This window comes from Aspergillus tanneri (assembly GCF_003426965.1).
Source record: "Aspergillus tanneri strain NIH1004 chromosome Unknown AapTan_2_pilon_pilon_pilon, whole genome shotgun sequence".
NCBI classification, from domain to species: Eukaryota; Fungi; Ascomycota; class Eurotiomycetes; order Eurotiales; family Aspergillaceae; genus Aspergillus; species Aspergillus tanneri.
In genome coordinates, this window is record NW_022984629.1 from 3,727,760 (window position 1) to 3,741,900 (window position 14,141).

Below are 14,141 nucleotides of genomic sequence, written 5' to 3' on the forward strand. Positions count from 1 at the left end.
TATAAGATATAGTGATTTTGTTTTCTACTATCTTACCTAGCTGACCGGTTGATCTATCCAGCCAAGTAGATTCATCACAGCAGTATATGTATGTGACCTTCTATATTTGGTAATCCCCTCTCATAAACTAACGGTATAAGTTACATGATTATCCCGATCAAGAGGTTATGCGAATTATTAATGTCACGTGAGTTTTATATTTCAGATTAATTAGCTTTTTACTGTATTAATACTTGGTGTGAAATATAACTCCGAAGACTAAAGAATCACACCTCCGTATAATATAGTATTCCCATTATTTTGACATTACAAGCCTGGAGAATATTCAAATTCCTGCAAAAAATTTTTCTCTCTGTACTTCATTAGTTTCATATTGAAATAGAATAGATGATGTCGTCAGTTGCCTTGTTTTTCGCATAGTTATGTTCAAAAATTTAGTATAGTTAATTATCTATATAGAACAGTTCTGGAGACCTGAGCCCCTTTTCCCGCCATCCGCCTACGCCAAACGAAATCCCCTTTTCCGCTTCCAACTGAACCTATCCCTGGGATCTTAATCCATGGCACAGCTGCTCCCTCCGAGTTGAAAAAACATATTCCATGGGATATATGACAACAATAACAAAATAACGCCCCGCATTATTATTCATTGCGAACCGAATTATAATGAGTATCCTAAATTCTTAATTATAACATACTTTAGTAAGTACCTTACTCAAAAGCCAGTCAAGCATTATTTGCGAGCACAACTGTTTAATATATTATGTCGGCTACTGACTTGTCGCCCAGTTTCCCACAGTAGTCGGGCCAGAGAGCATAAAACCAATCAAAGAATACCTGGTATATCCCAGACTTTATCTATACCTATCTCACTCACTCTAATCCATTCTCGCCAAGTCTCTACCGTTTCTTCTTGTTCTCCTTCTTTCTCTGTGAGAATAAAAGGCGTGCTTGGCTGGGGTTTACATATCCCTAGTTTGCTTGTACCAGCGAATCGTGGTCGCACACAAATACGTCAGCCACGATGTGCTCTGACTAGAGGGTGGATTATATACCGTCCTGGCTATTAGGAGTCAATGTTTCTCCTAGACCCCTGAAACGGCCACTCAACCCGGAACCAATCTGAATGCTTTACTGTGTGCTGGAAAGTGGATACTGGTAGTCAAGCCATACGATCTGTCGTACGATTTATGATAGTGACATTTACAAAGCAGCTCCTCTTCTGTCGAGTCTGAACAGGAAGGCTAGGATGACCCACAGTTTGGGAGTCAGCATCTGTGGTACACCTACCAATTTGTAAAGTGCAAGACAGCACTTAGTGAAGTTCCAGTGAGAGTATCCTAGCTGGCGTGGAGTAATTAGATTTATCTCCGACGGCACTATTACCCTCTGCTGTCAATCGGGTGTGAAGCCGAGAAAAGCTGGGAGGACTTTTGCAACTATTGATATAATTGCCACATTAATTGTCTGCTTACTTACTATTGACCGGCTATTCATCTGTCCACGACAACCATGGCCAGCAACTCAACATCGGAAGTTATGTCTGCAAAATCCTCTAAACTACCTTCGCCTAGACCGACGTCGCCTGAATCTGTTTCGATAGCCTGCAGGACTGCCTCGCTTTTGCCTCAACCCGATCCACGGTCTAAAGATGAGCCGACAAGACCTGCCTGCGTCCCAGGGCAGGCTGAAGAGCCGTCTCTAGTACCACCAAGTGACAGTAACATCCAGGGGGGATTAGGCAGCTTGAACCGTTGGTCTCAGTCTACCGCATCTAGCAAAGAGTTGCCCGATAACTTTAGCCAAGGAGTACACCCTAAGGTGTTAAATGATGATAATTGTGGCTCTCCTGGGGGCGTGCACCGGTCAAACCGGGCAAACTCAAATGCTTCCCCTAAAGCTACCGGCGCACTGGTTAACAATGGACATTACCTGAACCCCTACTCAAACGACTTAGTAAATCCGGATATACCGATGCTTGAACTTCCAGGAATTGGTACATCGTCGACTTTCTCAACCAGCCTTGTGGATACAAACACTTCACATCTTGACCCTACATCTCTTGAGTCTACAGCTCTCACTACAGACGTTTTCCAAAATCCACGGTCAAAAGGGGGCACAGCAACGTCTGCAACTGATCAAACGTCGGAGGATATCTTTTCTCAAAGCATGTATGACACCGAAATTCCGCCTAATGATTCTCAACACTTGACCACTGGTAGTCGGACCGGTCACGAAAGACGACGACGGGGCCATTCCCAAAAAGCGATGCTCTCGAAAGCTCTTCAGAAGGCGAATACAGCTGTTCTTCTTGACAATGCAGCGAACTTTGAAGGCGCCATGGACGCATACAGTGATGCCTGTCAGCTCCTACAGCTGGTAATGCTTAGAAGTAATGGAGGTAAGGACGAAAAAGTTAAGCTCCGCGAAATTGTAAGTTGCGCATAATATCTGGAGTATGACTAGAAGCTAAGTTCTTTCTTCTCTCTCTGCCTCTTTTAGAGAGACACGTACATGATTCGAGTTATCGAGCTCCAACGCATGGATCTCTCGTTCCGGGGACCTGATAGCAAGGCCCTGCCAATACGCCCTCTTAGCCAAGAGTCTTACAGTGGGCTTTCTCAATTAATAGAGGATGATAATGGCGAGATATCAGGTACGAGCAATGTTCGATCTTTGTGGGTTTTTTCTGAGTCTCATCGTTCGTCACCAGCAGAATCAAGAGCACCATATCTCGACCGGATTCCACCGAGGCGCCAGTCTCTTTTACCTAGTGTAATTGATAGCTCCCAATTCGAATCATTGCCTAGCACATTGGGAGTGGAACAACAAGTGACAACAATTTCATCCGTTGAGGAGCGTGTTTCAGAGACAAATGTTCCAGAGAATCTGGATGACTGTCCACGATACTCTGAGTTACCATTGGCGACGACGCACACAAGCGATATTTATGAATCAACTTCCTGGCTTGATACTATTGACGAGTCTGGCGCATCTTCCCCAGTATCCATGGGCTCCAAAGCATCTTCCGTGTATCTTCGGCACAGGGGAAGTCGCCAACTTAGTCATGGTACAGAGGCCGAATTCGACGCTGCCCTTGACGCTGCCGTGGAAGCTGCTTATGATGGAGGTCTAGAGCCATCGGAAGACCCAGGTGATGGGTGCAGTAGTGATGATATTGTAGCAAACGCTCGCAGAAATGTCGAGCTGGCGAAACAGAAAGTAAGAGAGGCCGAAAGAGAGGTTGAGGTGGCAATGACGCGGGGCCGAGATGCGTGCCAAATGCAGGAGCTACCGACGTTTGAGCGATCAGACGATGTCGACTCAGATTACCTTGATGAAGAAGCCGAGGAAGAGGAACGTTTGTTGGAAGAAATGACCAGAGGCTATGTTATGGATGACGTTGAATTTGGCGATCAATCTAAACCTGCTCTCCCACGACGATCAAATTCGAACAACTTTTCCAGAAAAATCTGGGAAAGCCCGGCTTCAGTTAACATGGCATCACTTGGTTCAGCTCTGTCGACGCTTGCAGAAGATACTGCTCTTTCTGCTGAGGATACAAAGGTCCCGCAGAGCAAATCACCTTCAAAGAATAATCTCAATGTTTCTCCCATGTTGACGAAAGCAGCCCTTCAACAACTGACTCCGGGTCCGAGTGTACGAGAACGAAGAATGTCACACCAAAACACAACGGAATTAAAAATTGAAACGCACTTCAGGACAGGCTCGGACGTATCAGGGAAGAATGAACCTTCGGCTCTGTCTAACTTTCATGCGTTCTCTCCTAAGGATGAACCACAGACGAGCTTTCCTATCCTTGAAAATAAACCTCTGGACAGCAGCTCCTCCTTACGGCCTACAGGAAATTCTTGTAAGCGAAACGTCTCTGTCGACTCCATCACTGAAGAGACTTCCACAAAATCGGGCCTCAGCCGGACTTTGGAAAACGGGGATAGTGTCGAGACAGCGAAAACATCGTTACCGGCCCGTCAAATTGGGAAACTTCTGTCAGGCCCAGATAATCTGGGCAAGTCTAGCACGGGTCCGAAGACATTTCGCTCCAGAAATGTATCAATTCATGGTCCTGATCCAATCTTCGAATCCCCAAGCACTCCATCAAGTAATGCATTCCCCACCTTGGATCATCAAAGGGGGACGGTACCTACCGTGATGCCAATTTTGCCTACACCCTCTGGAGCTAATTTCGTTCCAAATGGTCTTCCTAGCGGTGGGCTATATTTGTTCGACAACCACATTCATTCTCCAACTAGCCTTGGCTCTCCAAATTTGATGGCTGCAAATGCCCCTCTTCCTTTGGAGCCATGTCCCGAGTCTTTCCTTCTGCGCCCTTTTTGGCTCTTGCGGTGTATTTATCAGACAATCTCTCATCCCCGTGGAGGCTATTTGACGACAAAGTTATTTGTTCCTCGTGATGTGTGGCGAGTTAAAAATGTTAAAATAAAGGCAGTTGAGGAAAAAATCTCAAACTGTGACTTATTAACTGCGGCGCTGCTCAAATTGGCAAAGGTGGATACCTATGATGCTGATGCCGTGTTGGAAGAAATGCAATCGTTCGAAAATATTTTGGATCAGGTACAAATCTCATTGTCGAAGAAAATCGGCAATGAAGTTGGTGTTCAAGGAGCCATACCCCTTTTCAAATCTCCCCAAGGCATAGATGACACGACAAGCATCGATACTTTGCCTCCTAAAACCTCTACTGGCCCAGGGAAGTCATACCTGAGTTCTTGGCGCAAATTGCGGTCCAAAAATTCTGGATTTGGTGCTACAACATCCCAGCCCAGCTCAAAGGATGCCAGCAAGGATAATTTAACAATAAGCTCGCTTCCTATGACTCTGATACCTAATTCTCATCTTACCAAGCACTCCACAACGCAGTTACAATTTAATGGACCTAATGCGAATTATATGGGTGCTTTGGCCCGACTATGTGATGCAGCTCAGGTATTAGGTAAGATTTATTAACGATATAATGCTCTCCAGGGTACTAACTGTTTTCACTTAGATCAAATTGCCCAGCAGGTTGAAGATCCAGGTCTAAAACATTCTTCCCCAACACTTGTTGGTTTAGAGCTGAGCACGCGTCATGCTGCAGAATTCTTTGGGTTTTATGTGTGCCGATTTGTTTTAAATGACATTAGTGTGATGCTTGATAAATTTATAAAAAGAGGCAGTGAATGGGTTCTTATTTAAATACCTGAACGAATCTGAATTGTGTTGCCTACGGTATACGGTTTCCAGTGTACCTAATTCTTAATTTTTTGGGGTGGACGATAGGTTATTGTTCCAAACCTTAAAATATGCATATATATTATTGTTTTGTACTGGTGGTTGGACAGTGTTAATGAGTATTTCACATTCAGGCTGTGGTTCTTTGACGCTGCAGCCAACCGCAGTGGATATTCCCTAAGTGAACCCCCCCGGCCCCCTTTAACAACCTGCAAATCCACGGCTACAATTGCATGCAAAAGCACCTCCGTGTTTTGCTCCTAAGAAGGAGGCATGATTCTAATACTAGGTGTCATATATAGGATAACTTAAAGTTGAAGTGAACATTGGTGTGTTACGGCCCTTGAATCCGCATTGGCAAATTACTATTACTTTAGGTGCCCACGTGCCTCCTTTACGCGCTGTGCCAGTCAAAACAAAGGGACGCGACAACACAGTCAACGGGCCAACCCGAACAACTACAGTATCTACTGCCCACAAAAAGGCCAGGCATTTCAACATCCCGTTCTTCGTGCTAAACTAGAGTGCAGACCAAACTCTACAGGGCCAGTGTTACTGGAGTTTTGGCTTAAAAAGATAAGATCGATATAACAGTTCATTACATCCACCAACACAGCATCATTGGTCTGAAGGACTGAGAGGCCAGCCCCATTTTAATAGTTTTACTCATCTTGATTCTTCAAAACAGTTGGCATGCCGCGCCCACCTACAAAACGCCACCGCAGTACTTCGAAAGGCTTGAAGGCTTCAAAGGAAGCCTCGCAGCGTACTGTTAGACGTAACGATGCGAATTTGGCCTCTGCTCTAGGATCACACTTGGGAAGCAATCAGGATGTGGAAATTTCTGCACATGTCATTACTAGTTCCCAGGTGCAGGAGATCTCGCGACAGTTGAAGGATCAGACACCCGTTTCTAATGCCCGCGAACGAGCGATTGGGTCGTCGCCGATAGGGGAGCATGGAGCTACAGGCAGCCGGCCACCTACCAGGTCTCGAGGCTACTCATCCACCCTGTCTGTAGCTGGGCGAAAAGGAGACATGAATTCGAGGATCCCCGGAACTCCTGCCTTTGAGAGTTCTATATTGAGCAATTTCAGAAGGCGACCACGACAACCAAGCATTCTGCAAATGATGCAAGCTGAGGACGAATCATCTATACTCAACGATGAGGATTTTCTCGGTGGCCTGAGCCCGGAGGACGAATCTACACCACTAAACCTATCTAAGGGGACGTCTCTTCAGATGGGGAACGCTATTACTTCATCTCCTCCGCTTTCGTTGTCATCTAGTGGTGGATCGCGCAAGCATAGACGGTCCATCGAAGAGCTTCAAATCCCCCAGTCACCCTTGGATACAGCGAGAATTAGTCCTACCAGATCGATAACCACAAGCAATCAAAGGCATGAACGAGAAGCCCATGGCTTCATGGAATTAGCCCAGTCCTTTGGATCTCTCGAAGCGCTTGGTCAAACAGTAGAACCACCTCTGAGCAGTAGCCTTCCCGCAAGCCCTACCTCAGCAGCTACGATTTTGGACCTTGCTCCATCTTCGACTGTCTCTAGGAAGCACATGAAGAAAACCGTGGTGTCGGCACCTGATTCTCTATCCACGACCACCTTACAAGACAAACTTCTTCCTAGGCGACGCCAACGGCTATACAAACCCCGCCATGTCGAAGATTCAAAGAATTCGAGCGATGACGATGGTTTTTTGTCTGAGCAGGACGAGGATGAATTAAATTATCTACCCTCCCACAGGACATCGCAGACTCAACGAAAGCAGATCACTAAGCGTAAACCATCCGGTAATCTTCCATATGTGCATGGAACCGAAAGATCGGCTAGTACAAGTGGAAACTATGTGCATTCTACTTTGCAGAGTGATTTGACAGTGAGCCATCCAAAACAATTGAAGCAGCAAGGAGTTCCACAAATGTCTTACTCTCTTGAGGATGAGGGGATGGACAAAGAAAACGTGCCTATTGATACTTCACCACTATCCTCTTCACTTTATTCAGATGCGTTTGAATCTGATTCTCAGCTAGAGCAACTGCCTACCAGCTACTTAAGTGACGAACTGAAGTTACAAGCAAGGAAGTTTGCAGAGGTTGATAAATGGGAAATGGAATTCGAAGATGTGCCTGACAGCCAGAACAATATTTTCGAGTAACCAGTCTTTTTTTTGTACATAGCACTTGCTTGTATGGTTGAACTACGCCTAGGGATAGATATGTATTGTGAATAAATTGTGCACAGCGTAGTTGGCCCTGTATTCCATGTAAAATAGCACTTTTTTAAAATCTTAATATCTCAACAAAGTCACTAGAGAATTTAAAATTTAATATATAGTATAGTAGTACTGAGCAAATTAGAAATAATATCTATAAATTAAGTTACTATTGTATTTTTGGTACTTTTGGCTTTTCTAGTATTTAGAGCCTAAAATAAATATTAAAAAATTGTAAAAAATTTTAATTGTTTTGTTACTTATATTATATGGTCCTACCCACTACCATTTATTATATGTATTGTTGAGATATTGGGCTATAAAAATGGCCATTTTTTATGGAATACGGGGGTGGCACTGGCCGGCTCGGCGCGGTTGGCTGGTTCGGTGGCCAACAACGTAGTTAAAAGGTATTTGTGATTTAGAATGTAATTAATACAATAATTATTAAACAACAATGCAAACAAGACTATGTATGTTCCCGGCGTTAGCCGACTTAGCCATGATGTTTGACCCCGCAACTAAAACCCCGCCAAATTTAAATCCCAAGTCATGTTGGTTTGAATATTATCAATGCTGTCCACAAGTTTCTAGACATTATACAGCTTTGGTTCATCAAGGGAACAACAATGGATACTACTGATAATATTATAGCGGGCAAGTATCCGGCCAAATCTCATGCACGTCGCGTTGCCGAACATCTTAAGAAAGCATGTGGACAAGCAGCTGGGATAATTTACTTGGAAGGGCAGAAGACACATTTGATAGAAGATAGTGACGAGACGATGCCATTCAGGTATACTTCTTTGACTCCCATATACCACAATTCACATGCATAGAACGCTGATCATCGAACCAAACCCCAGACAACGTCGTCCTTTTTTTTATCTCTCAGGGTGCTTACTTCCTGATTCGTCTTTGATATACGACATTAATGCTGAGAAGTTGGTCCTTTTCATTCCCCCGATTGACCCTGAAGATGTAATTTGGTCTGGCCTTCCTCTTTCTCCTGGCGAGGCCCTAAAACACTATGACGTCGACAACGTGCTTCCGACGACCCAAGTTAACGACACACTTGCTTCTATTGCCTCCTTCTACCGAGGCAATTCTACTGCCTTCGCAATTGCAGGACAGGTTTCAAGTGAAATTAAATTCCAAGGATTCTCAGCGACCAATGATTCAGTGTTGAGGGACGCCATTGAAAAGACACGCGTTGTAAAGGACATCTATGAGATCGCTCTTCTCAAAAAGGCAAATGATATCTCTGCGAAGGCTCATATTGCAGCCATCAAAGCATCTAAGACTGCAGATAACGAACGCCAAATCGAGGGTGCATTCATCGCAACTTGTATTGCTAATGGTGCACGCGAACAAGCTTATCATCCCATCGTTGCTTGTGGCGAGAACGGGGCCACTCTTCACTATGGGAAAAATGATGGCAGTTTGAATGATCCCTCAACCAACCAGAGGAAACGAAATGTGCTTATTGATGCTGGAGGTGAATATCGCACATATTGCTCTGATATTACCCGCGTTTTCCCCCTAGGTGGGAAGTTCTCAACAGAAGCCCGACAAATATACGAAATAGTCCTTCGAATGCAGATAGAATGTATTGCCATGCTAAAGGAAGGAGTCCAATGGGAAGAGGTGCATGCACATGCGCATCGTGTTGCGATCAATGGCTTACTAGACCTCGGAATATTGCGCGGTTCTAAGGACGAACTGTTTGACAGAAGAATTAGTGTGGCGTTCTTCCCTCACGGCCTGGGGCATTATCTTGGAATGGATACTCACGATACGGGAGGAAATCCAAATTATGATGACAAGGACTCTATGTTCAGGTATCTTCGAGTGAGGGGTCGTTTACCTGCGGGGTCAGTGATTACGGTTGAGCCAGGAGTAAGCCCGCCTTGTATAATTTATGGATCTGAGATTATGCCATGGCTAACATTTTGTGCTTAAGATCTACTTCTGTCGCTTCATTATAGAGCCATTTGTCAGCTCGCCCGAACTGAATCAATACATTGACTCTGATGTTCTAGAGCGATACTGGAGTGTTGGTGGAGTGCGCATTGAAGACAATATTCATGTTACTGAGGATGGGTATGAAAATCTGACCACAGCACCAAAATCGATTGAGGAGATAGAAGCGCTGGCATTGTAGGGACCACTGTCGTCTTCGCATACGATCGTAGGTTTTTCATGGGGGTCAGGTAGCGTTGCCCGTTTCTCACGGCTGGGTGCACCTTTTGTTCTAATATGCTATCCTGAATTGTGATTGTAGTCCTCGTTGTACCCATGTCTTTATGTGGCCTATGTAATTCTTTCAGTATGATGGCTGGTTAGATGGTAACTATACATACTACTTCTGGCCTGCATTTTCAATATACTCGGAAATAGTCATATGCCGAAGCTTTTTTCCAATATATTCTAAATATTGACTATATTTTGTTATTTATAGAAGCATTGATCGATATAATAGCTTAGGGATAGGTAATAGTGGTTTTGACGATTTAAATTAATAAGGATTATGACTTGGTATGGTCTTTATGTAATTCAGAAATCAATATCTAATTGTCTCTGAAACGAGGTCTATGATAAGTACCATGGATTCTGTATTAAATATAAAAGGGATGGAAGTTTAAACACAGCCTGATGATAATGAGACTTTGTAAAATGGTTACATAGTGATATCTGAAAACTATGAAATGCAGGCCACAGGTAGTAGAGCTCTTCTACAGTTTGAGCAAAGAGATTTTTGAATAAAAAGAAAGGAAAGGAAGGTGGTAAAAGTGATATTACATTGAGCAGAGCTCCCTAGCTATCATATCGAGGCATGTATCCCTGTCTGTTATCCACGCTGAATATTGTACATGTCCCAACTATATAACACTCCGAAGCCTTTTTCTTCCGCTTCCTCTGACATTGAATTCGGCTTCTGCCTTATCCCGAGAGCGTTTTTCTTTATCATCAAGAATGAGGCTGAGTACATCAAAACAGAACCGAGGAACTTCAAGGCACAGCTGGCAGAATTCTTCCTCAGCTTCGTGCCGTAAGACATGACTCCTCATTGCCCAGAATGAGGCAACAGATTTCCTAATAGTGACATCGTCGACAGGTGTGTGCGTGTAGACGTAGCGAGCGTAGGTTATTTCACCATGTGGACTACTGTTAATGCGATGAATCTTGGAATGGGCAAGAGTCTTCAATGAAGGCATCCCAAGCTTCTCCGCTAAAGTATATACACGTGCATGCTTTAGTAGTTGGTCGCCACTATCATCGATTTCGCCTATCACTACGTCTTCTGTGGAAGATGTAGCGGGTGATATAGAATAGTCCTGAGTGTATTGATACTGCAAAAAATAACCGAAAGCTTCTACATTCTCGTCAGGGAGCTCGATGCGACGCTGTCGGGTGTTAGCAAAGATTTCGGATAATTTGCAACTCCTGGTTAACCCACAGAGCCTGAATCGCTAAAAGCTGAGACTGCCTCCGCAAGAAACGGGGATTCTAGCAGCAGATTTTGGTGTGCTGTCAGTACTGTATTATTTTCCCCTTGCCCAACAATAATTTCCACAGTAGGCGATGTAAGATAACTAGGCGATGTAAGCCAGAGGCCTTCCTGGAAGTATATAACCAGGCCGTACTGATAGAGGGGTGACTCCAAAAATGAAAAAAGGAAAAAGATAAAAAAAAAGGGGACAACTCTTACTCGAGAAACCGAAGTCCAGGATTTTGTCTAACAGATGTCGAACCTTCCGATGGCTTTAGTTCTGGCTCTCCAACGTCTGGTAAAGAAATATCTGGTGTCCGTTCCGCTAGTCGCTCATTTATTGACTTCGTGTTTTGAGTCAAATGCATGACCACGTTAGGTGCCTCGGAGTTAACAGTATTTTGGATGCTTTCCGAGACCAGAGTATCTTCTGCACCACCTACCTCTACTTCAGGTTTGTCCATTGGGTAATGTTAAATGACAAAACACAAAAAAATAGGTTGCTCGAAGTCACCAGGTTCAAAACAATTGGGAAGAGTAAACCTTGTACGGAAACCAAGAGATTGCTAGTAGCAATTGAATCGTGGAGGAATTTGAATAATGGCCATGAAGTATTTGAATATCTAGAAGAAAGTACTACAGTTAATAAGGATAGGTGGTTGCTAGGAGATATGGTCCTTCTCGTACTACATAATACTGTAAACCTCCTCTATACGGGACTCCGCTGTAGGGGATCTCCAAATATCTAAACCCATTTTGCTGGTTACCATATTTAGGCCGTGAGACCACCTCCTAAGATCTATATATGGGATCTCCAACGCAAGGGATAAATGCCTTTATCTAAATTAATCCCCTATTGCGAAGTTTTACAAATCTACGTAGAGGTAACTACGGAGTATGGAGTACCTACGGAGTACTTCATATCTTTTTACGTTTCCTATCAGCCACTCATCCTGTGTTGGCATAGTTTGTAATATCGGTATGCAATATCGCTCATCACACGGCCGGTTAGATAGGGGACTGGACGAGGTAGTAGGACACCATGAGCCGTAGGAACAGTCGAATATGGGAAGGGGGGCCCCAGGGCCGCCCGGCCCTGGGGAGGACTGAGAGAATTCTATTGAGTCTTCTGAAGGAATGTATTGCCTAAGCTATCTGCTTGATGAGTCCTCTGTCTGGTCTGCTACTTAAGGTAGCAGGCCGCTATTTAACCTAGTGTCTACCGAGGCCTTCCAGTGCACTGCCGTGGGGATCCCATATCATACGATGTGGAATCGTATGATCTGGGATCATGTCTTCGGAGTGCCTGCGTGTTGTCGCCATATTTGTCAGGCACTATCCATATTAGTCATCCGGATGACAGGTACTACATAGGTAACTAGCTGGGGTATGTACTATATGTCTATTGTACTTAGGCCTGTATTTTTAAAAATTTCTAATACTAATTTTCTAATATATAGTGTACTTATATATTTTATAACTATAATTTTTTTTATAAAATACAGTACTTTAGTTATATAAAAGCTATGTAGATAACATTACTATAATTAAATACTAAGTATCTGGGAATACTAAGTGTCTAATTTTTTTCCTATAGTATTACTAAAAATTTTAAATTATTTTACACTATCCATATTATTAAATGGAGGATAATTTTTATAATAAAAAAAATTATCCTGTGTCACGGGCTACGCCTGTATGTTGCTCGGCTTCACCTTCGCTGCGATTGAACACATATGATTGGTCCGCTTATCGTAGTCACATGACTCCTTGTAGTATGAGAACGCACACTTCCTCCCCTTTCCTTTCTCCCTTTCAGCGATTCCTCTTTGTGTATATCTAGTTATTAGATAGCAAGGCATTTCGCCCCTTTACATCCTGGCCCTTAATATACTTTAAAATAGTTAATTTTTATTTACCCTAAAAGTAGTAATAGTATTTAATATTAATAAACAAACCTTTTAAAAATATTTTAAAGGTGTCTCTGCACACGCAGATATAAGAACAAACTATAAAAAGCTATTAAAAACTAAGGAATCTATTTTATTAGCATAGATTCTTAATATATACAAATATAGCTTGCCTCCAGGGCCTAAAATTATTAAATATTTAGCAGGATTATTATTCTCTGCATGGCTATTCTTTTCCTTATCCTCCAAGCCATCTCCAGCCCCCCTTAGTTAGAAATAGGTAAACTAGTTTATTAAGTTGTAATCTCCTTAGTCCGAAAAGGGTAAGACTAGGTTACAGGGTACACCCAATTGCCACGCCACTGCAAAAAGGTCAACTAGACTTGGTAATACCAAGTCTGGCTCCCAATTCACTTATCTACCGTCTCCGCGGTTACACTAAACTAGCTGTGATTACAGTATTATAAATATAATACAGGGAAAGATTTACTTAATCTTTAAAAATAACTTTTTATATTTTTATTTTATAGCTTATTAATATATATTATTACTCTCTAGTCTCTAATATCCAGAGTGGATTTATAGTAACTAGGTTAATCCCTTTTAGTCCATAGAGAGTACCTTTAAAGCTTTTTATTAAGCTATAAATAAAAACACCAACACCTCTATTTACAGCCCACAGTAATAAATTATTTAGCCTAGGGAAAATACCAGCGGATTTTTACTAATTTAAATAGTAAAAAAAGCGAATTAAACACCTTTAAGCTAAGTAAAATAAAATATCCCCTTTAATAATTACCCAGGCAGTTAATAAAATAATTAAAGGTGCAGAGATCAGCATGCAAAGGAAAGTTCTAGTATAGTATAAAATATATTAGTTTTAAATATTTTAGTAAAAAAAAAAAAGAAAAGAAAGCACCTTGAAAATTTATTTAAGATAAAGGTAGTTTTACTGGTTTAAAAAGCCAGCAAAAACCTTAGCAGATAAAGAAGGAGTTGCTTTAAAAAGAATTATTTAAAAAGTAATAAAAGCCTTTAAAGTGTAGTAATTATAGGTAAACTAGGTATAATTATTTAAAATATCCTAGTAAATAGCTTTATTTTTATTCTGTATTGTTGAGAATCTCGGGGAAGAAGCTATGTCGTGAGGTGCTAGGATAGCGGTGACTAGATAGTATATTGAAACTATCGTGCGATCTAGTATCGCGTGGTGAGTATATTCTTCTATCTAGGAGAGAGAGCGTAGACAAACGCTTCCT

The 14,141-nt window shown here is 42.5% G+C and overlaps 4 protein-coding genes across 4 annotated transcripts; 3 read left to right on the forward strand and 1 right to left on the reverse strand.

Annotated features, from left to right (window-relative positions):
- Window positions 1–1,512: 1,512 nt before the first annotated feature.
- Window positions 1,513–5,065, forward strand: ATNIH1004_001196 (uncharacterized protein; the record flags this gene model as incomplete). The annotated part of the gene is made up of 4 exons (XM_033565896.1): window positions 1,513–2,433; window positions 2,503–2,656; window positions 2,714–4,968; window positions 5,030–5,065. The coding sequence occupies 4 exons, from the start codon at window positions 1,513–1,515 to the stop codon at window positions 5,063–5,065; spliced, it is 3,366 nt and encodes a 1,121-aa protein (XP_033431653.1).
- An 881-nt stretch (window positions 5,066–5,946) lies between these two features.
- ATNIH1004_001197 (uncharacterized protein) lies at window positions 5,947–7,422 on the forward strand (the record flags this gene model as incomplete). Its single annotated transcript, XM_033565897.1, has 1 exon — window positions 5,947–7,422. One exon carries the CDS (start codon window positions 5,947–5,949, stop codon window positions 7,420–7,422), a length of 1,476 nt encoding a protein of 491 aa, XP_033431654.1.
- Window positions 7,423–8,108: 686 nt separating this feature from the next.
- Window positions 8,109–9,643, forward strand: ATNIH1004_001198 (aminopeptidase P family protein; the record flags this gene model as incomplete). The annotated part of the gene is made up of 3 exons (XM_033565898.1): window positions 8,109–8,275; window positions 8,346–9,378; window positions 9,443–9,643. 3 exons carry the CDS (start codon window positions 8,109–8,111, stop codon window positions 9,641–9,643), a joined length of 1,401 nt encoding a protein of 466 aa, XP_033431655.1.
- A 718-nt stretch (window positions 9,644–10,361) lies between these two features.
- ATNIH1004_001199 (uncharacterized protein) lies at window positions 10,362–11,436 on the reverse strand (the record flags this gene model as incomplete). Its single annotated transcript, XM_033565899.1, has 3 exons — window positions 10,362–10,886; window positions 10,940–10,989; window positions 11,235–11,436. 3 exons carry the CDS (start codon window positions 11,434–11,436, stop codon window positions 10,362–10,364), a joined length of 777 nt encoding a protein of 258 aa, XP_033431656.1.
- Window positions 11,437–14,141: the final 2,705 nt, after the last annotated feature.